Below are 20,921 nucleotides of genomic sequence, written 5' to 3' on the forward strand. Positions count from 1 at the left end.
AGGAGCCTTTCCAAAAGGTGACAACAGGTCACATTTTAACTTTGCACACAAACGAAGAAATGCGTCAAGGGGGGACCAAGTGCGACATGTAGTTGTTTATGAATCAACAAATCCTTTGTGGATATTTCAACAAAGAGAGAGTTCAAGCAGTTGACGACCACCCTCGAGCACCCCAGGTTCTAAATAACCAACAAACATCACAACGTTAATTTAAACATTAATTTAACAAGTCTACACCAGCCAATGTAGAAGGCCTGCAACCACTTGCAAAGCGTCAAACTAGTTACAGTTGTGAGAAACCATAAAGTATTACAAGTAAGAAAGAGCTTTATTACAAAGAAATAAAGGATTTATTACAAATGATAATAGGACCCAGATATTATTGCTAGCTTGTTAAATAATTAAATCTTCCAAACTTGAATGGTAATAGTTAAAGAAAATTTTGGTAATTAATGGTAAATTTTTAAACTATGAAAATAAGAGCTGCCTCTACAAATCGTTGCTCTTCACTCTGACACTATTGCATCATCTTAGCACTCAAGCAATCTCCCATCTTTAATTCTGTAGGCATAGCCATTAGCACACCTAGCTTAGCTTCTTAGTCGTGCCAAGCAGGACAGACTGCGGCAGCATCTTAATCAAGCCTGCAGACGAGCGCAAAACTGCCTGGGAGCGACAGGGGAGGCGTGTTGATTTCCTGCTGAGAAAACGACTTTGGCGGAGACAGTGAGAGCGCGTCGACAGATTCCTGTCTGCAGGCTCAATGTAATGGAGCGACCCTCAAGTTCAGCACTCAAGCCTGCGGCACTTCGGAATGTGTTCGACCTCTCGGGCACCGTCGTAAAGACATCCCTCTGCAGCCAGCACGCACATACAGTACATACGGGCCCGGCGATGAGTCAAGCAAACAAATAAGTGTCAGTTCTGAAGCGTATTGTTGGACTTATATGGATCTTTTAATTGACCATTTGTTGTAAATTGTTAAAAAAAAAATACGTATGTTAACTGAGCAATTAAAATAAAAACTGGCTATAATCATTGCTGTAATTAGGACATTATGGGTTTGTTTTTTAATTAAAACTTTAAATAAGCCAAGTACTCCTTAAGGCAGGTTTGGCAAATGTGTTTGGTTTTATTTATCAGATTAAAAACGTAATTACATTTTTATTGGTTGTCTTGTTGTCTTATAAAATTAAGAAAGCCTTTGAAATGTGAGGACTCGCACATGCAAAAAAGAAAAACACATCTGGCAGGAGTGACGGGAGCTAAACAACTGACAAACCTGCATTCACTGTGCGTCTACGCCATTGCAGCGGATGTTATGAAGAGTTGCACACGCCGACTATTGAACAAATGATGCCTGTGAAATAAACAAGCATGGCAGCAGACACCAAAGTAATTCCGCGCATTCTTTTGGTGCTTGTGTGACATGTTTTTTTGTTGTGCTCTGAATTTCCTGGCAGTTGGAAAATACTTTAAATAGTTGTCTGAGCGGTAGATGAGTAAGGAGTAAGGAGTAAGGAGAGAGTGAAGGGAAGCACCAGCGGCCTGGATAAAATCTGTTATTGAGTTTTCACAATAATCAAATTGCAAGCCCTTTAAATTTCTATTTCTATTATGTGATTGTGATGATTTTTTTTTCCCTTGTAGTGGCAGAGCACAAATACGCTGCAGCATTTAATATGAACAATGTGAAATTGAAAAAAAAGAAAAAAAAAAAGGATGACGCAATTTTAAATTAATCGGAAATTTTAATGTCCGTATAGTGCGCGGTGTTTTCCAAAGATTTTGCTCATTTGGAAAAAAACCTTGAGGAAATCCTAAGACAAAGACATTTCCATTGACCCATGTGCATGGCAGCTCCCCCCATTGGCTAGTAGTTGTTACTGATGTTCCAATATGTCCCGCCTCAACAGGCTGTCAGCACCCAGGAAGCGTAACCAATGATCAGCGTCCGGTTTTCCGAGATGTTGGCCACATTCTTGGGCAAGGATCCTCGATTTTATAAGCGATTTAGTTCCCGGTGTCCATCTGGGTTACATGTGGTCACTGACAGAGTTACTTACCCATGAACTTCTTTTGTGTTCTAATCTGCCAAAGTGAAATATGGTCCTACTGTGTTCCCATTGTTGTCAAATCCACAAAGGTTGTTCCAAACAACGTTGAAATTCCCAATCGAGAAAACATTGCTTTGCCATCCTGTTGGTTGGGGATAATCTCATACCTGATCCTACAACCTGCTTGATTCCAGAGGATAGAAACCTACTAGGTGAGCAACGCTCTGACCCTCCATCACAGAAAAGGCTCATCTGTACCAGATGAGGAGTCAGGCTGGTTCCTGTCATCATCACTTGACTGAAAAGATTAGAAACACATTTTTCCCCAGCACCAGTTGTAAATGCTTTTTTTCTCCCTGCATTCCTCATCTGTCGGTTATTTGGCTTGCTGGGGGTCTGTTGTGACCGCAAGATGCTTGCTGTGCCCCGCTTCATCCACCGCTCTCAACAGATGTTCTTTTATGTTTGAATGTGAGTCATATTCTGCTTTTTTTTCCCGGGGAGAATCTGCAACTAATAACCATTCTACAAACCGGCCAGAAACAGAGCGGAAAAAAGTAGTGAATTGTTTCGTGGCTGCGTTAAACAATATGGCACATCTTCGTTTGAGGTTCAAAGTTGGAATGTCAGTCATTTGGCTGTTGGCCAAAGTTTTGTCGTCCACAGAGAAGGAAACAACCCCCCCCCCCCCCTTTCCTGTCGCTGCTCATAAAAAATGCAGAAAATGTCAACATATTTATCTTTGTCTGGTGCACGTCCCTTTATCTCAGACAAAGATAAATCCATTTTTGAATGTTTTCAGTTTCATCTAGTCAATTTCAATATCCATTCAAGGTACAAAGGCACCAGGACTTCAAACTTATTTTTGTTTTTTTTTGTTCAACTCTTCAATGGTAAAAATCAAATATCAAAATCATACAACTCAAACAACCTGTAACTGGTAGCTTTACATACCGAAACAAACGAGAAAGAATTATTATATAATACATGATACACAACAATTTCATTTCACCCAAAAAGTTAATTTGCAACTGTATGAACATTACATTAAAATAATACACAAACTTTACAGTCCGCAATGTCAAATTTGGGTGAAAAACAGTAACAGCTCTTTTTTCGTTTTCTTCTAAATGACGCTCTAAACAATACGTTTTTGGTACAATACTGCATGAATGCACAACAAACTGCATTTTCCCTCTATGCACCACAGTCTATGACCAACACCACATAAATATTCCTGGTATCTGGCAAAAATAACTTCAAGTGTCTTAATGCATCCTCTTCATTCGACATGCTGCCTTCAATGAGAAACATCAGGCTGGCCGTATGTTTTCCTTGCACGCTGGGGATTGCACTATGTCCCAATTTCAGTCCATGCTGACACATAATGAAGAAGCATTGAAGGAATCGCTTTAGTGAGATGGGAGACAAAAATGCGCGCAGAACCCCACAGGCACGCGAAAAAAAAAAAAGAGCCCAACTGGTATGCAGGTCCTCGATGACATCTGGAAACACTGAGCTACATTTAGGTTGTGCTATACTTGAAACAGTGTTTCTAAATTTAAACTACATGAAGCAATGACAGGATCTCAGAGTGATGATGCTGAGAAAACAGAGCCAATTCTGCTCATTCCATGAGCTGAGTGGTCTTCCTTTCCAAGTACTCGGATTTATTACCCTCATTTTGGCAAACGGTTAGAGCTCTAAGATTCTATTGGACACCTTTCCAGACAGGACACTTCGGGACAAACTTTAATTTTTGTTAATCGTTGCTTGAGGCGCCGCATTTGCGGCGTAAACTCGGTACGACTTCTTCCGTCTAACAATAATCACTATGTGGCCACCAATAAACTCGGCGAGTTACACAAGAGAAGGGCCTGCATACCATTCAAACCACCCACTCAAAATATGGCCAGTTGTTCTAGGCTAGGTTAATTGTCTCTAATAGCCTTATAAATACCATCGAACAAACTAATCTATTGTGTAACTGCATCACTCTAGAAATGGACAAAGAGCAAATAAATACAAAAAAGATAAAAATCAGATACAGCTATGAATAACTATTAATTACGGAATAATTAATAATCTCCCAAAAATTGGGCTAAATCTTAACAAACATTTCAGGTTTGTAGTTGCCTTAAAAAAAGAAATCTACTCGACAAGGATGCCTGCCGTTCAGACATTAACTCCCTTTGTTTACCTTGGATTTCCACAGTGACCCGTATTATCCAGTTAGTTGGCCTTTCTATGGTGCACAATAGTTGACCTGCTGTCACCTGAACACTGTGACATGAAAATACAAAACAGAGCCTCAAAAAACAACTTCTATTTGAATGCTTACAATACTGTCACATAAAGCCTGAACACAATGGGAACCAACACTGCCAACCACTCAGTAAATTCAAGTTCACATAAAACATGAAATTCTTTCTCCAAAGTATAACTACTAATCATCCACATATTTGTCATTGGTAATGACCTGGTTTCTACTAAATTGGACTTGATAATATAATTGAATACATTATTTTGTCCCTGCTTTGGGGGGTAAACTTAACCAATGGCTAATTTTCCCAAAATTGAAAGTATGCTCCTTAAAAAAAAAAGGATTACGATTAGCACACAATCTAGTGTGACATTGCAATAGACACTTTCCCCAACCTCAATAAGCACAGCCAGACATTGTTACTGTAACCCTATCAGACGCTCGCCACAGACCCCACAGAGTGCAAACAGCGAGGACACAAGCCAAGAAATAACGCAGTGCTCTTACTAAAAAGGTCAGAACGCAGTGGGAATCAGATAGCAGGCTGGCCCTCGCGCTGTGGACGAATGGGCTTTCCCAATTAGAACATGTCAAAGGGTTCAAAAAAACAAACATTTGAGTAAACAGTTATTAAGGATTTATCTAAGACAGGAAATGCCAACATCTGCTGCACAAGCTCCGCGAGCGATGCGATGTCAAAACAAGACAATTCCTCGGCCTGTAATTGGCCGTTTGGTGACACTGCAGATCTTATTTACACACGACAAATGCTTCTCACTCAACGCAGAGATTTTTTTTTTTCCCCCGTTATCAAATCAGTGAGTTATTCATTTGTAAGTAGCTTTAAAAACAGGGACACTTGATAACTGTGCAACTGGAGGGATACACATTAACTGCAAGCTCCAGCAATGAGACTGTGATAGTGGCCTGGAATGCCAACACCAAATAGCCAGGTCACAAGAACGATGAAGACAATCAGACATCAGCCTGTTAAGAAAACACCAAGATTCATTCTGTGGAAAATGAAAGGAATTCACTCGTTCTGCGCTAACATCTTTAATGTTTCTCAGCGTTATCCTTTCAACTATGTGACTAAAAGTCATTACTGTCACTCAATAAAGCCTGACTCACGTTCTGCCGTGTATTGTTATATCACCCTTACTTTTGGTATTAGCCTGCGCACAAGGGGCTTAGCTGCATTTATGTTACACAAGGGCTGTTCCCCGATCAGAACTTTCGAGGCCAAACTGGAAGAAATTGTTCCCTTTCTTAACAACTGTAACAACGCACATATATGCAGGGTCACATCCATCAGAAAAATGGATTCCTAGCCAAAAGGTGTTGGCAGAGCAAACCATTATCACTGACTGGCTCACAGACAAGAGGTCACTAAAATGAGACAATCATTTAACTGAAGGATAAATGATAAATGTTATCCAGGGAGTAAAATGAACTCCATATATCCAGTTCTGCTCGCTGACATCAGAAATGAGAGTGGAAAGTACAGTATATTAAAAAAAAAAAAAAAAAAAAAAAGAAATCTTACAAAAACCCTAAAAAACAGATTTAGTATTTTTTTTTAATTGTTCAATCAAACTAAATATTCAGTCTCAGTTGTATTTGCTGATTTTCACCACTTGGCAGTGTTTTTTTTTTTTTTTTTATCACAACAGCACAAACACAGCAGCCAGAGAAAATTGGCATACAGAAATAACAAAATTCTAATAAACCATTTGAGGCAATAATTCAGAGAGTTCAAGTTCAAGAGTTCAGTAGTTTGAGTAGCGTTTGAAGAAAAACCTTTGGCTGAGAAAAAACCCTCAATCATACGTATATAGCTGTTAGTGAGCTATTTTTTTTCTTTCAGGTTGTTTTTATTCTATTATATTTTAACCATACTTCTAAACGAGATCAAAAAGGGCAGAATCATGTATTGAGTCGAGTACCCTTCTTATTATGTTATATTAGCGTGACGTAATAGATGGCCAGAAGCCCATTCACACTCACCATCTCCACCCCCTGAGGGAAGGCCGTCCCTTCCCAGTCCTTCTTGGGGAATCGCCGAATGATCTTCCCACATCCTTCACCTGAGCCTGCCAATAGAGAGACACAGGAAGATTGTCATCAGACGTCACGGAGAAGAAGGTTCTTGTTGGATACACCTGTTTGCTCATGGTTCAATAACTTGATTAACACCCGAGAGATTTCATTCCAGACACGGAAAAGTCCCCCCCGTTTGCGTTGTAGATTAGAATGTTCCATGACGGTTTCATTGTACTAAGCACAGGAAGAAAGCTTGCTGAGGTTGGAGCTGCCGGGCAGGAGGCCAAGAGGAAGAGCAGAGAGGCAGATTTATGGTCGTAGTGGAAGAGGACGTGAATTAGTTGGTGTGAAATAAGAGGATGCGGAGGAGAGGGATGGATGGAGGCAGATGATTGGCTGCTGCAGGTCCACCCTTGGAAGGTGGTGTTGATGGTAAAATCCTGGATTCAGCTATAAGGCACTAATAATAAGGGATCAACCGATAATTTTTCATTTAACATTTTTAAGGCAATTTTTTATGCCCCCCCAAATTTGGGCCTAGAAGCCCCAAATTTGACGTGGCTGTGTCTTGAGGGATCCCGATGAACCTGCAAGTGGTCCCATGTCTCTAGGACAAAGTTGACTTTTGACCCCATAGACTTGCAATGGCATTAGGGTTAGCGATAAGGCTGGAATTAGGGTTAGGGTTAGGGTTACTGCTGGAATTAGGGTTAGGGTTTCGGGGTTCCTCATGGGCTAGAAGCCCCAAATTTGACGTGGCTGTGTCTTGAGGGATCCCGATGAACCTGCAAGTGGCCCCATGTCTCTAGGACAAAGTTGACTTTTGACCCCATAGACTTGCATGGCATTAAGGCAGTGGTTCTCAAACTTTCTCTGTCACACCCCACCTTGGAGGAACAAAAAAATTCATCCCCCCCCAAAAAAAAGCCAAAATGGTGACAAAATAGTTTTTTTCAAATTCACTGAAACAATATAAATGTTCAAATGATGTTTTACCTTTGGCACACCACTTTTTGTGATATCAAAACCATTTTTATCATGAAGATTCATTTCACTTTTCTCTTCATTTATTTTGTACAAATAAACAACTTTAGCAAATCACTCTTTGTGACATCAAATCCTGAACATTACTTTTTAAACAAGAATACTCCTTTCACTTTTCTGCTGTGCAAATAACTTTTTTTGACATCCACCATCCTGGCTTCCCTGTGAAACAACACAGCTTTATGTCGTGCTCCCATCTCCTCACAAAGTGCAGAGAATAGCCGCGCTTTCAGGGGTCTTGTTTTGATGAAATTGACCGCATCAACATCAGTCATGCGACAATGTCACATTTTCTACCTGCCACACGGGATGACATTGAGCGTTGCATGCGCCAAGTCATAATCGCGCCAGTCACGGCGTACATCACGCGCTGATGCAAAGGTGTTTGATTACGTTCTATCAGAGCTCGACAACTGTTCATTGTCCTCTGGCTTTTTCGCTCGCGGCTCGCGCATTAGAAAGCAAACAGACCAGACGCCGAAACGATCGCTGCGCGGCGCGAGCCGGCCGCGGAGGTGCACCCTGATTCAAGTCTGGCGTGAACGACACCATCGTTCCGCAGCTACTCGCGGAACCATTCTACAGACAAAAGTGCCCAACAACAACAAAGAACACTGGTCACCGCAGGACTACTGAATTCTTCTTTTCGCCCCTGTCAAATATTTGTCCATCCTGTGTAACCCACTTTGACAAAAAACTGGCTTAAAGGCATTTAAACAAAGTTAAGTGCTGGCGTTCGTATTATTGACAACATTTTGATGCTAATATTTCCACTTTTACCGCAAATTAATATCGGCTTTAAGTATTGGTTATCAGCCCCCTTGACTACTAAAAATTGGTCTTGGTATCGGCCCCGAGAAACCCATATGGGTCTATCACTACTAAAAATTTTGGGTGCACAAGTTCTAGCCCTCCAGGTAAGGGTCCTGTTGGTCCGCCAGGGTCCCGCTGTCCGTCCGTCCGTCCGTCCGTCCGTCCGTCCGTCCGTCCGTCCGTCCGTCCGTCCGTCCATTCAAAGCTGACCTTCCTTCCCTCCAGGCCTTTCCTTACCTTGGAGAGTACGTTGCGCTGCATCCTGCCTATGTTTTCTAAGAATATCACGGACAACCTCACAGGTACATTAAACCCATATGTGCATCTGCTTGATGCCAAAGGTTGTAACTTTTCCAAAGGATCGGCAGTGACATAACGTAAATATCTGGTGAGATCGGGGTGAAAGAGAACCAGGTTGTGCACCCAGAATGTAAGAAAGAGAGGGAAAGAGAGACAGCTGATATATAGCAGGTGTGTCGGCCTTCGTACTCAGCTATCCAGCCAGATGTGTGAGGCTGGACATCGAATGTTTTACCATTGACAAAAAAAAAGCCCCTCTCAGATTTTCCCCCAAAAACCCCGAGTGGCCGTCTTGCAACACTGAGAGCTAAAGTGGGTGTAATAATTCATGGCACGATGACTGAAAACACAACACGATGCGCATCCTCCTCTTTATGACTTCATCTTTATGCTATTTTCAACTCATACTAACTTTTCGACAGCTTCCACTCTTTCGCCAAGAAGAAAATTGTTCATCAGTAGATTACGAGGCAAAGATTGAATACGTGGCCCTTTTCTAGGAACTTATTTAAATGTTGTGGGTGAAACTAGAAATGGGATTTTTTTTTCTTGTTTATGGCATCATTAAAGAGAAATTCTCTTTCTCATTCTGGTAATTCTTCGCTGGGCGGGGTTTTTGGCTGAGGAGCGTTGCTCCATTCAGGCGGCTGATTGATCAGACCTCTGGCTCCTCATGTCTGAAAGTTTGAAGAGGTTCTTATGTGAGGTTTTCACCCTGAGGGACTGTGTTGGCAGACGTATCTTATAATCGGATTTCGATAAAACGTGGAACTGACCATCTGAGTTGAACCATAACCAAGATCATCTCTGCTTTATAAGCAGCAAATAAAATAAATGGGGCTGTGGAAATAAATTCTTCACGAACTTAAGTATTCCATCAAGAATTCTAACGATTCATCAAGTAAGTGAATGTAAAAAATACTATATTAAATATAAAAGTCAATGAAACTAGAAAGATGAGTAACTGTTGTTCTTTTATGGAACACATTCAATATATCTTCTACTTTTACTTTTACCTCAACATGTTTCAATGCCATGAGTCAGCGTCAGGCTCTCAAGAATAAACTGCTAAAAAACCCCAATGTAGTAATCTGGGTTCAGACTGCTTGAATGGGAGGCAAGTTGTTCCAGTGATGAAATAATGAGTCAGCTTCATCGTTTTAGATGATATGAAGTCCTCAGTGGCCCTCTTGAACGGAGCGCGTCCACCCCACTGTCAACAAATCTTTAAAACGGAGACCTATGTACCATAATGAGGCTCTCGGGTCCCAGCCATGATAGGTCTTGTTTGATGACTGTACATAATGTACAATACAGCGGGGATGTGGATAAGGACTATATTTCAGCCTTTTGTTCACCTGTAGACCCGAGCAGGGTGTCCGGACACTGCACAGAACCATCAGTCCATCTGACCATTACGTGTCTTCGGGTCTTTACGGCTCGGCTAATTGAAATCACATGCTTCCTGCGCTCCAAGTTCTGATTTTCAACCACGGATGAAAATAAAAGACAAAATTCCTCACATACCGAGAGGCTGCGCTTTTGTATTAAAACAAGATGTGCTTTCAAAAACGACCCCCCTGACAACTATAAAGAGCCCCATCAGTTGGGATAATAGAACCCAGACCTCAAAGGGAACATGCTAATTTGAACATCCGCTGGCGAAACACGACCAGGACCGAATCCAAAATTAAGTATTGTTAAAATTTATTTACTCTTGCAGATGCTGATCAAATGAGTACAAGGCCATTTCAACCCCCCGTGTCCGTGTGCGTGCTGAAGAGCATGGCTTACCTCTATATGATCATAATTATTATAAAAAATAATAATAATTATTATTAATTAAGAATTTATGCAGGTTTTTCTGAAATTTGTGTCGAATCCAGTTTATTCAGGACAACCTTACCTTGGCAAATATATGCCTTTATAATTCATAAAGTTTCTCTTTGTCTCATTTGAAGAGCATTTTTTTTTTCCTTGACAAAAACATAAATCATTATAACAAAATGATTTCACAAAATTAAAAAATAAAAATAAAAATAAAAAAAAACATTTGAAATCAAATTGCATGACTTTGTTTTGGAGCCACTGTCAACTGTGCATGAAATACAAAATTGATGAATTTGTCATTACTTTTAAAGAACAGTCCTCAATACACTTAAATGGAACAACTGTTTATTAAGGCTTAATTAATTTATGAATTGATTACTAATTCATTTTAACATAAACTCTTTCAAACCAATTCTTATCTCTTTTAAATCATTGATATAATAAAAGAAAGAACATCATTAAGTAACACAACCTTAAGTTTTATGACAAAATTATTTTTTTCCCATTGTTTTTTTTTTTTTATGGTACATTCAATAAAGTCTTGTTTAAAACATGCAGCCTTAAGTCAACACGAGTGAAAATCAACAGTCTATAAAAAATGTTAGACAATCTACAAACCTTGAAATAGAATTCAGAAATTCAAGTGGCAGTTAAGCAGACCTTTTCTGACATATATTTAAACAGGCTACTGTCACTGTCATGAGAAAGCTGTTATTCGTGCAACTCTTTCTATTACCTGCCAAGCCCCCTTCAATATGGCATCTGTGCTGATCTGCTGTCTTTAACTGGGATTTGGCCCAAGCCAGTTTTTCTAATAGCAATTTTCCACGAGCTTGCGGTGGCTTCCACGGTCGCATTATTTTCCAATCAGATTCAGATTGGAAGTGAAATTTATTTGGAAATTTACCCCACATGTAAAATCTTTCAGCAGTCCAGCTGCCTTGCAAGGCTAACATAGCTGTATAAAAATACATAACCCATGACTCCATACTGAGCCAAATATTGCACTTTGGGGAAAAATCTTAAATCCACCAATTGTGCTTTGTCATACGTGCACATATTGTATATTTCATAAACAGACATTCCAGGTTTTAACAATATCCTCTCTGAGACGAACTAAGCAGGGATGCGTGTCTGCCTTGCCTTCACAGTGAAGTCACGCCGCAACACACACAAGTATCTGACTTGAAAAAGATTTAATGTCCCCCATAATTTATGACTAGATTGCGTGATTTAGCGCAGGATGAACACAAAATGAGGAAACGCAGAGAGAAAGTTGTTGGTCTTTCTTGATTAGAGCAGATGTTTCTTCTCTCCACAGAAGAAAGAAGGGGGGGAAAAAAAGCTAATTTGTCTTCTTGATTTATCTCACGGCTGTTCCTGTTGACTAAATCAGCCAGATGCTTACTATGTATGGATTGGCCAGAGACGCATCTAGGTGACGCAGGTCCACGTCAGCAGTCATTTTCTGATTTTGACCCCACCGTTCACAGAGGTGGAACACACCACAACTATTTCAGATCACCTATCACTGTGATGACTAGGAAAAACAACACACAATCATTTAATGTAATGTATGTGTATATGCGTGTTTAGATTTATTTTTTATCAGTGATTTAATAGGTGGCTAACAAACTTTGCTCAACACAGAAATGTGCAACTACATTTTTTGCCACGAACCATGAATAAAGAAAAGCTGTCAATGTGTTGATCATGACACAGTAGGTTCAGTCATTACAACAGCTGCCTTAGCTTGGCATAGTGTAACGGCACTGACAAACACTGTGTAGCATTGGCTTATAGACAAAGATAGGAAAATACAACTCTGGCCTTAATATTTGACCTGAATTTGTTATGACATGGACATGTGGATAAGATAACAGGAATAATAGCCCAGTTTTAAACATGGCAAAATTACAGTGAATGATATAACCATAACCGCAACAATTCAAAAAATACTTGGACCGTAAAATAGAACATCTAGGAACTTCTTTTTTTTTCCGACACAGAACCAAACGTTTTGACGTTAATGGTGCCTAAACATACGGGAACCTTAGGAGGATGGTGTCATGTGGATGTCACCACCTGTTACTGCCACAAGAGGAAAGACGTCTTGCATACACGCAAAAGCAGAGACAACTAAAAACTTCGGACTAATTTACAGACTGAAATTTCGTCCAGAACAACTGAAAAATAAACTAGCTCTAAGCCATGAGGGATGTTATCAGTCTGCTGGACATATTCCATCCACTCCTGTCAGATACGCTGACAAAATGTCACTGCATCCACCTTGAGTAAACACCAAATAACCTGACGTCTTATCCTTCATTTCCAGCCATTGTGTACACAGCCACTTCATTTCCTATAATGTCTTGAGTCTCCCACACACCTGCGACAGACAGGCGTGTTTGAAATTTGCCAAATGAAAATTTTCAGCAGACCGCGATAAAGACTTTCCAAAACCGATTTAGCTCTCCAACAGCAAGTAGCCTGTTGAATAACAGAAACGACTGATTTGGTCTTGGGGCTGGCAATCGTTCAGAAACTAATCTGCTCGAAATGTCCTGCGTGGGAGTCATGCAAAGTAATGGGCCGCTGCACCATTTGCATGAAAAAAGGGTATCGGAGATTAACGAACCAATGATGTCACGTCAAATCCAGGAAGTCAAACAGCAGCACCCAGGGGAGTGAAATATCAATATCAAATAGACGGCTGCTGCTGGCTCTAATTCATCTCGGGAAAAGTCCAGATTCATATCTTTGACATAATAAATACACATTTTCATCTTCAATACGCGCTTTGTTGACGTACGTAAAAATTGGCTTGAATCGTTTCAATAAAAACAACCTCCACCTCCCTTTTCTTTTAACCTGTTATGACACACAAGAAAAATACAAGCAGCACTTTCATTCTGTTAACCCCACTTTCAATTAAAAAGTAAAGTGAAGTGGTTCGGAAAATATTGAACAGCTGATACTAGATGATAGAATTTATTTATATTAACACTTTCCAGGCTGGTGAAGGGCTCAGTCGTGTCATATTAAGAAAATGTCATGCGCTAACCCCGGTGCTAACGCTCTTGACCCAAATGTTCCTCCAAACACACCTGTTCCATCTGCTCTATTTCATTTACATGTGCTGAATAAAACATTTCCTGGTGTGAACTTTAGCACAATGTGCATTAAGCAAACAAAGACAAAAAAATCCTCTACGCTCTAGTTGTATAACATCTTATCAAGGAACTGGCAGCAGTGGAACTACAGCCAGTGGAGTTTCCCCGACATGTCAGTTTTGAACTCTACAACGGAGAGGAAGGAACTCCTCCATTGTGGTCAGGATGCCTCTCACCACCGAGTCTGATCCCAACGCCAAGCAGCCAAAACTCGGAGTCAAAAAGAAAACAATCAGTGGAGGCAGCAGCAGCTCTAACAGGGCGTGAAACAGATGCAAAAACCGTACCACATCTGCCATACGACTCTCAGTTACAACATTAATGTGGCACCTTTTACAAACCACAAACAGCCTCTTGGGGCTGAAAGAACACCGTGGCTGACAGGGGCTCCAACTTGAAGAACTAATAATAATTTAGAAGAACCAACCACAGCGTTTGGCAGTGCTTCAAGACTTGGCATCTGCATCATGAAATCAATATGTCTAGCCGTGGAGGGGAGCCAGACCCTAAGCACCAAATAGTATTACTTTATCGCATTTCTTAGCCTCACTTTAGCCTAAGCCGCGGTCCCCTTAGTGAGCAGTTAATGCTGCGGTGAACCTAGTTTGCACTGCATATTTTAGACGGAGACTCAGAGGTTTCAAATGTGGAAAACAGACTACAAGGATTGTTAATCAAAAGTACAAGATGTGATTTCACTCACAATGAACATAATTAGCATCCACTTATCAAATGACGTCCCTTCTGCATAAAAACAGAACTTATTCTTAATTTTATGCATGTTTTACGACAAAGACAAAACACAAACCTTTAAGCGGCGGCATTGTGCAGGCATTCCCGCAGGATGGGGAAAACATTATTAAAGCACAGAAGCCAGGATGGACAGATGTGTGACTGGTAGCCTGACAGAACCAGGCGCTAATCAAAATAATCTGTTCAAAGAAACTACAAATGTGAAGTACTGTAGGCCAACGTATGCTCGAGTGAAAACCAAGTTCTGGCCTGGATTGGTTTAAGAAGGGAAGTGGGCGGAGGTACACATATAGGTTTGGAGGAATCAACCATCAAAACAAACCACAGTAACACCAACATGTTTTATTGTCGTCGCTCAGCACAAATAGCAGACAGGAAATCTAAACCTCTCGGAGATTTAGATGCCGGTTTCTGTTGTTTAAGCTGTTTTTACTGCCAAAGCAGTTCCCTTGTGGGTGTGCCAGCAGAGCCGGCACAAAGCAAACACTCTTTTAGACGGGCCAACAGAAAGTCAATTCATCAAAGGGCATAAAACCCGGCACAGAATTATTCTTGGTGCAGCTATTTAAAACATGGTCAAGAGGCATGCATGAGTTGGAGTCATGCAACATGACGGTGCAAAATGAATCAGATGTTCAGAGTTACCTTCGCGCACATCTAAAGCTTCGCTACTTTCAGGGAAAACAGCTGCATCACGCCATTGAAGAAATCTGCAGTTGGCCATATTCTATTCTTCGACATTTGGAAGCATTTATTTTTTTTTGGTATTCTAGGTTATATAAGTAATTTCCTCCGAGCCTAGACCAGAAAATCCAAACCATTAAGTCACAAAGAGTGAGCATTGGTTAGTGTGTCTGTAAAACACATTCCAAAAACAGTTTGATTCAATAAAAGGCTATACCTATCCAGTAAACTTTTTGTGAAAGGTCCCGGGGCGAATTCCTTCCCTTTGCTTGGCAAATTACAATTTACGGCGAACAGCACGCCAGACCGTATATAAAATCTTGCCAATAATGAGAAACTCACTTCCTCGCAAAGGAAAATGCGAGACAGTTGGACACAGGCATATTTGCATAGTTTGCGGCCCATGAGATTCTCCAGGGAGCAGGTTCTAGAGCCATGTGTACATTCGCGAAGAGGTGAAACACTGTCAAAGATATCAAGGGTCAGCAACAGATTGCAAGACTAAAAGCAGCCCAATTACTCTGTTTGTTTAAAAATCATTGTGTACTGATTACATCATTAGCGACAAACATCTAAATGAATCATTCAAATTGATCACCTGTCGACCAATTAAAAAAATATGTGTTACTGCTTATTTTTCATCCTGGGCTGCAGTGAAGCAGTTTTACACGATTATTCATCCTGAAACCATGCACAGGTGTCCATAAACCATTTAGCCGGGTTTATGGATACCTGGTTTAAGATTATACTTGGTTTAAGATTATGGCTTTATTGAACCTTCCACATGTTTGGGAAAGGGCAGAGAAAGGCAACTACCACACATCAAGTGGAAGGGACTTTCTGTGTTGTCACTCAGCTGGAAAAAGTATCAGTGCCCTTTGTGACATCACAAAGTGCTGGTTTACAGAGATGTGTGTTACAGCCCACGCTCTCTGAAAAGTTGACCGAGCTTGCAAAGCAAAGGACTACTCTCATTCCTGGATATTTTACCGACAGGTTAGAGACACATATCGTTGTTAGAAAACATTGTTTAAGTGAATTTTGCACCATGTGTGAGCTTCAAAATAAAATTTACCCTATTTATTTTACCCTGGGAGAGGAGATCACTATCAGCAAGGCAATGAAAATATAAACCCGCAATAGCTTGAAACGATCAATTACTGAAACTTAACATTATGCATGTGACATATGTGCAAGTATTCTTACCACCGCATCTCCACTGAGATGTGTGACTGCACTCATTTAGACACGTGACACACCTGCTTGTTTCACCACTGCACAGCAAAGCCGTACCTCTACTACAGCTGTTATTCATACGACAGATAAAAGTTCATCAACTCGCACTGATTAAGAGCCGGGTGTCTAATTCTCACTCACAACTACGGTGCTTTGAGCCAATCCCCTTCAACAGATTGGATGCATGCTTAGCTGAACTGGGTCAGGCTAGTGGAGCAAAAGCCAGTGCAGCACAGGAGGCTTGGTAATGACCTGCGTTGGGATCCCTGGTTCAAATTAGCAGGCGAGGTGGACAGGAAAAATCTGTTGTCTAGACGACCTGCTGCACATTTACTGTGACCAGGCTGGCCTCTATCATCCAGCGTCACTTAATGGAAAAGGCAGTGCACTAATGGTTTGAAAATGTGCGGCCATCTCCTTCATTTCGGTCCCTATTTTCACCCTAAGGTTGTGAAATAAATCACAGCCACTTACAATTAAAGGGTATTTCCTTGCGGGCATCAGCCTAAACCAGCAAATGCAATGCTACATTACCCTTAAAGGAAAATTACAAAAGCAGCAATCTAATACGGAACAGGGGATCATTTTGTCCTGAGCTGAGCCCGTGGCTTGCATGTGGACAAGCCCTCAGCCTGTTACAGCACACTTCTCAAAGTAAATCTCTGATCGCTTGCTCTTGGTATCTACTTAATCAGCAGCCACACACGGGAAAACAACTTAAGTTATGGTCCCTCTGTTTCTCTGTAATGAGCCTGTGCAACTGTCTGCCTTTGATGAGGCCAGGAACATTTTGTCCCTTTTGCACACACAAAATGGTATTTATTAGTTGATGCTTGCCATTTCTGCATGGCAGTCTACGGCGACTAAAAACCACTCAGCTGCTCAAGTCCCCTCTTGGCAACTCATGACTCTGACGGGATTCCAAACGGAAATGCAGAACTGTGCAATTAAATCCCACTTTCTCTGCACTGCCTCCAAAGCAACTGGAAGACACTGACTGCAGAGCTGCAGAAGAAGCAGCAAAGGGGAACAACGCAAAAGTATGAGGGTGAGAACTCTGCATCCATGCAATTTCAAAATGGAATGGCACTGCTCCAAAAAGTATGTGTGAGACGGTTGAATTAAGAGAATGTGAGACTGCTGCTGCTGGAAGTGAAGTGGGGGAGCTCCGTGTCTCACTGCAGTGCAACAGCAGGAAGAAGGGATCTGGGTCCATGAGGAGGAGAACGAAGAGGAGGTAGAGGAGGAGGTACAGTTGTACGAAAGGTTCCGCCCATCAAGCTGGGGACTCTTCCGGCAGAAAACAAATATAACACGACCAATCATTGACAGGTGTTGCTGCAGCGGCTACCAAACACAACCAAAACACGGCAGCGAGGCAAAGAAGCGGGGAGCACCAGTGTCATCAACTGGGCAACAGACGTACACAACACTTAACCATTTAACCACCACTTAGCCGGTTCTGGGGTCATCTGGTGAATGAAGAGACAGACTTGAGTTGTTATGATCGTATTATGGTATTAGTTGGTAAGTCAGTAGGCGCTACTGAGCCCACTGGCGAGCAGTGAAAGGAACCTCCTCTGGATCTGACAGCAGCGCGATCAACAGGGACAGGATGTGAAAGAATTTTATTTTAGGAATGAAGAAAAGTTTAGACTGTTTCGGGTGAGAAACGGGAGTTATTCGTAACGAGTCTGCCACTGGTTGCTTCTGCTGGTTTTAGCCTTTATAGCTAAAACCAGCCGGGAGATATTGAGAATGTGGCTGGTTACTGGGGGAAAGAAGAGGGGGAGAAAGGAGGGCTTTCCCCGTCCTGCTTGGTAGCTGCGGCTAACGTGAAGCTAACAGCAGCGCGAAGCTAAAGTAGCATCAACATCATCTCCACAGTGACTGGCGGCCTGGACAACCACCGTCAACCCTGCGAGCCGCCCCGCCGCCCCAACTTACCGGATTTCTCCTGGTCGTATCCCACCACAACGAAATAGTCAGCCAATCTAGCCATGTCTGCTGCTTTTCCCAACACAATTCAGCATTTTCCCTTCTTCCAGAGCACAGCCATGTTTGACAGAAGCGCCGCTAGTGCGCCTGCGTCCACTGGCGGGAGACATCCATGGGCGTGGGACCTTCCAGTTTACAAATACTGCACTGTGCGTCTCCCAACAGAGCTTCCTTCTAGGCACATGGCGTGCCCCCACCCAATTGATTTATAGAGTTATTTTATTTTTATTATTGTATGTGGCGTCGAATTTAAACGCAAAGCTGTAAGTCAGTGCTTCTATATTGGAAATAACATTGATTCAGAGTTTGGATTCCCTCCTGGAGACCCTCCAAACATCCTTTTAAGAGCTTCCAAAGGGCTAAACGGTTGCATTAAACCATTTGGACATTTTGAAATTGTGTAAGGCACGATAACTATCTCAGATAGTGATGCATCAGCATTATATTTGACAGATGTGCTTTTCCATACAAATTTAATGATAAAATATCAACACAAACTGATAACGCAGATATTAGAGTGAAAAAAAAGTCTTCGGGCTAGACATGCAGTCTTGTGTTGACCACGAGTCAAGCAGCTGTTCTGATCTTATTGTTGATTGTTGCACTCCGCAGTACAAAGTCATGTTATCTAACTTTTTTAAAAAAAATATTATTATTATTATTTTTAGTCATTTTGGATTTATTATCATTGACCAGTCCAACGGGACACTAGTTATATTAAACAATTGTAAGATTGATTCCCCCTGTGCTTCAAACTAAGCCCTCCCAACTGCACCTTTTTAATGAGGGGATCAAAGAATACCCATATTTCAAACTTAAGTTATGTATCATTCTGTGAGTTTTCCAGATTCAAGATTCAAAGGCTTTATTTATTGCATCACATTACATGGCATTGAATTGTTGGTGTGGCGGAACCCCATGTGATTTTACATGCAATAAAGTATAAATTTAAAAAATGGCAAGTGGTAGTTCAATATAAGTTTTACAAAAAAGTTTTTGAAAAGGGCTGGAGATAATGTTTGTGGTGTTTCATTATGATAGTTTGGAAATGGGAAAAGATGTCACGAGAAAATAGACCAGACGATTCCTCACCAAAGCTAGTGCGTCCAAGAGAAGCACACGCTGCCAAAGTGAACGAGCAGGGACACAGCTGACACAGTCAATTCTGATGTGCCTGGAGATGTGTCGATGGGATGTTTGTGGCGCTTATCATTAAGAAAAAATGTTGAGAAGGTCATGGGAGGGTAAACAACACACACTTCCAGGTATGAGGTTGAAGTCAGCATTGAAATAATCATGAATCATCTCTCAGATTTGTGCCTTTGGGGTTGACACCCTCCTCTTTCTGGCGCACTGAGTGAGTTGCTCAGGCTTCCTGTCACTCTTACCTGTTCACTCTTAAAGGGCAGGATCCACCCAGACAACGACACTCACCGCGTTTCCAAAACTTTAATGAAGGACAAGCAAACTATTGCTATATAAGGAGCCAAAAAACAACAGCAGATTTATCTGTTGACAAGATTGCACAATCTCCGGTTATAAACTCCGGTGACGAGATTTCTTGTCCACCCAAGGCAATTTTCATTGCTCAGCGCTTACTAAAGCTTTGTCAGTTCGCAGCACATGTGTTTAACATTTACTCTTTTTTTGTTTCTTTTTTGGAATTTAAAATAAGACAGTTTGTGAGGAATGTAGTTGCATGAGATAAAAATAAACCACATGCTGTTTCTGTGTAAGACCAATAAAAATTGAGAAATAGATGAGGTTATTCTTTCAGTTGTGCTGTTGTCAGAAAGTATTTTCCTACTGGCATCTGCACTTTTGAAACTAAAACAAAATCAAAACTGAAATGATGACCATGCGTAGATACCCACTTTACAACACACTTCTTTGAAATGTCTACAAAGGAAGTTTAAGGATTCTAAAACAAGAATTTCATTTACCGTATTTAAAAAAACAACAAAAAACTTACAAGTTGAAGGAGCTAGATTGTGTGATTTTGGCCTTTTTGGCATCGGCTCTGCTATCACAAGTGTGGATTTTCCTGTATCTCATGAAGAGACACAGATCCACATTAGCTGTGAGTCAGTGGTATGAAGCTTGTTATTTCTAAAGGCACCTCGTGTTTCCCTGTGGGAGCTTGTATCCACATCTGCCACATGTTGTTTTGAGCCTCATAACATAAACTGTTTTCCGTGCCCCGATTTGAAAAATGGATCCCCACTTGTTTACACATATTTAACATTAATATAGACACACGTGCGCATGGTTTGGGGCTGAAAAAATGTTCTGCAAGCAGGTTCAGAGCGGTTCACCGTGCCGCTACGCAGGGGGCTGATAGCTGTGACACTTTGAAACATAACAGAGATGATTCAAATTGAAGTAATCCTTGGGTAAACAGTTAACTGATTATTGTTCAAAGTCTTTCCTGGCGACAGATTTAATTTTAGACAATTGTAAAATTCCATCTCAGTTTTAAGGGTTAAGGTTCAAGTATTCAATCAAATAAATTACAGACTGGAGTCCTGGGTCAAGTATTTGCCTTGTGTACACAAACACATCAAGTTTTTTGTGTTTACTGTCGGGCACGCTTACATATTTAATCGGTTACCCAATGATTGTATATTTTCTGATCTCCTATTCATCATCCAGTCTGCTTCAAGCTGAAATGGAACTTCACCGTGCCGAGGAGTGCCCCGAGAGGCAGACATTGAATGCATTCTTCCA

The 20,921-nt window shown here is 41.2% G+C and overlaps 1 protein-coding gene across 2 annotated transcripts in view; it reads right to left on the bottom strand.

Annotated features, from left to right (window-relative positions):
* The window catches only part of sbf2 (SET binding factor 2), an 83,395-nt gene extending 65,094 nt beyond the window's left edge, over nucleotides 1-18,301 (bottom strand). For both annotated transcript variants that reach the window (XM_076022378.1, XM_076022369.1), the window contains exons 1-2: nucleotides 18,144-18,301; nucleotides 6,328-6,413 (exon numbers count right to left, since the gene is read on the bottom strand). In XM_076022378.1, the coding sequence (XP_075878493.1) occupies nucleotides 6,328-6,413; nucleotides 18,144-18,198 (141 nt within the window). In that variant the 5' untranslated portion in view covers nucleotides 18,199-18,301. The remainder of the gene's footprint in view (nucleotides 1-6,327; nucleotides 6,414-18,143) is intronic.
* Nucleotides 18,302-20,921: the final 2,620 nt, after the last annotated feature.

This window comes from Nelusetta ayraudi, unplaced genomic scaffold (assembly GCF_046127955.1).
Source record: "Nelusetta ayraudi isolate G7.1 ecotype Tasmania unplaced genomic scaffold, CSIRO-AGI_Nayr_v1 ptg000002l, whole genome shotgun sequence".
Classification (NCBI taxonomy): Eukaryota; Metazoa; Chordata; class Actinopteri; order Tetraodontiformes; family Monacanthidae; genus Nelusetta; species Nelusetta ayraudi.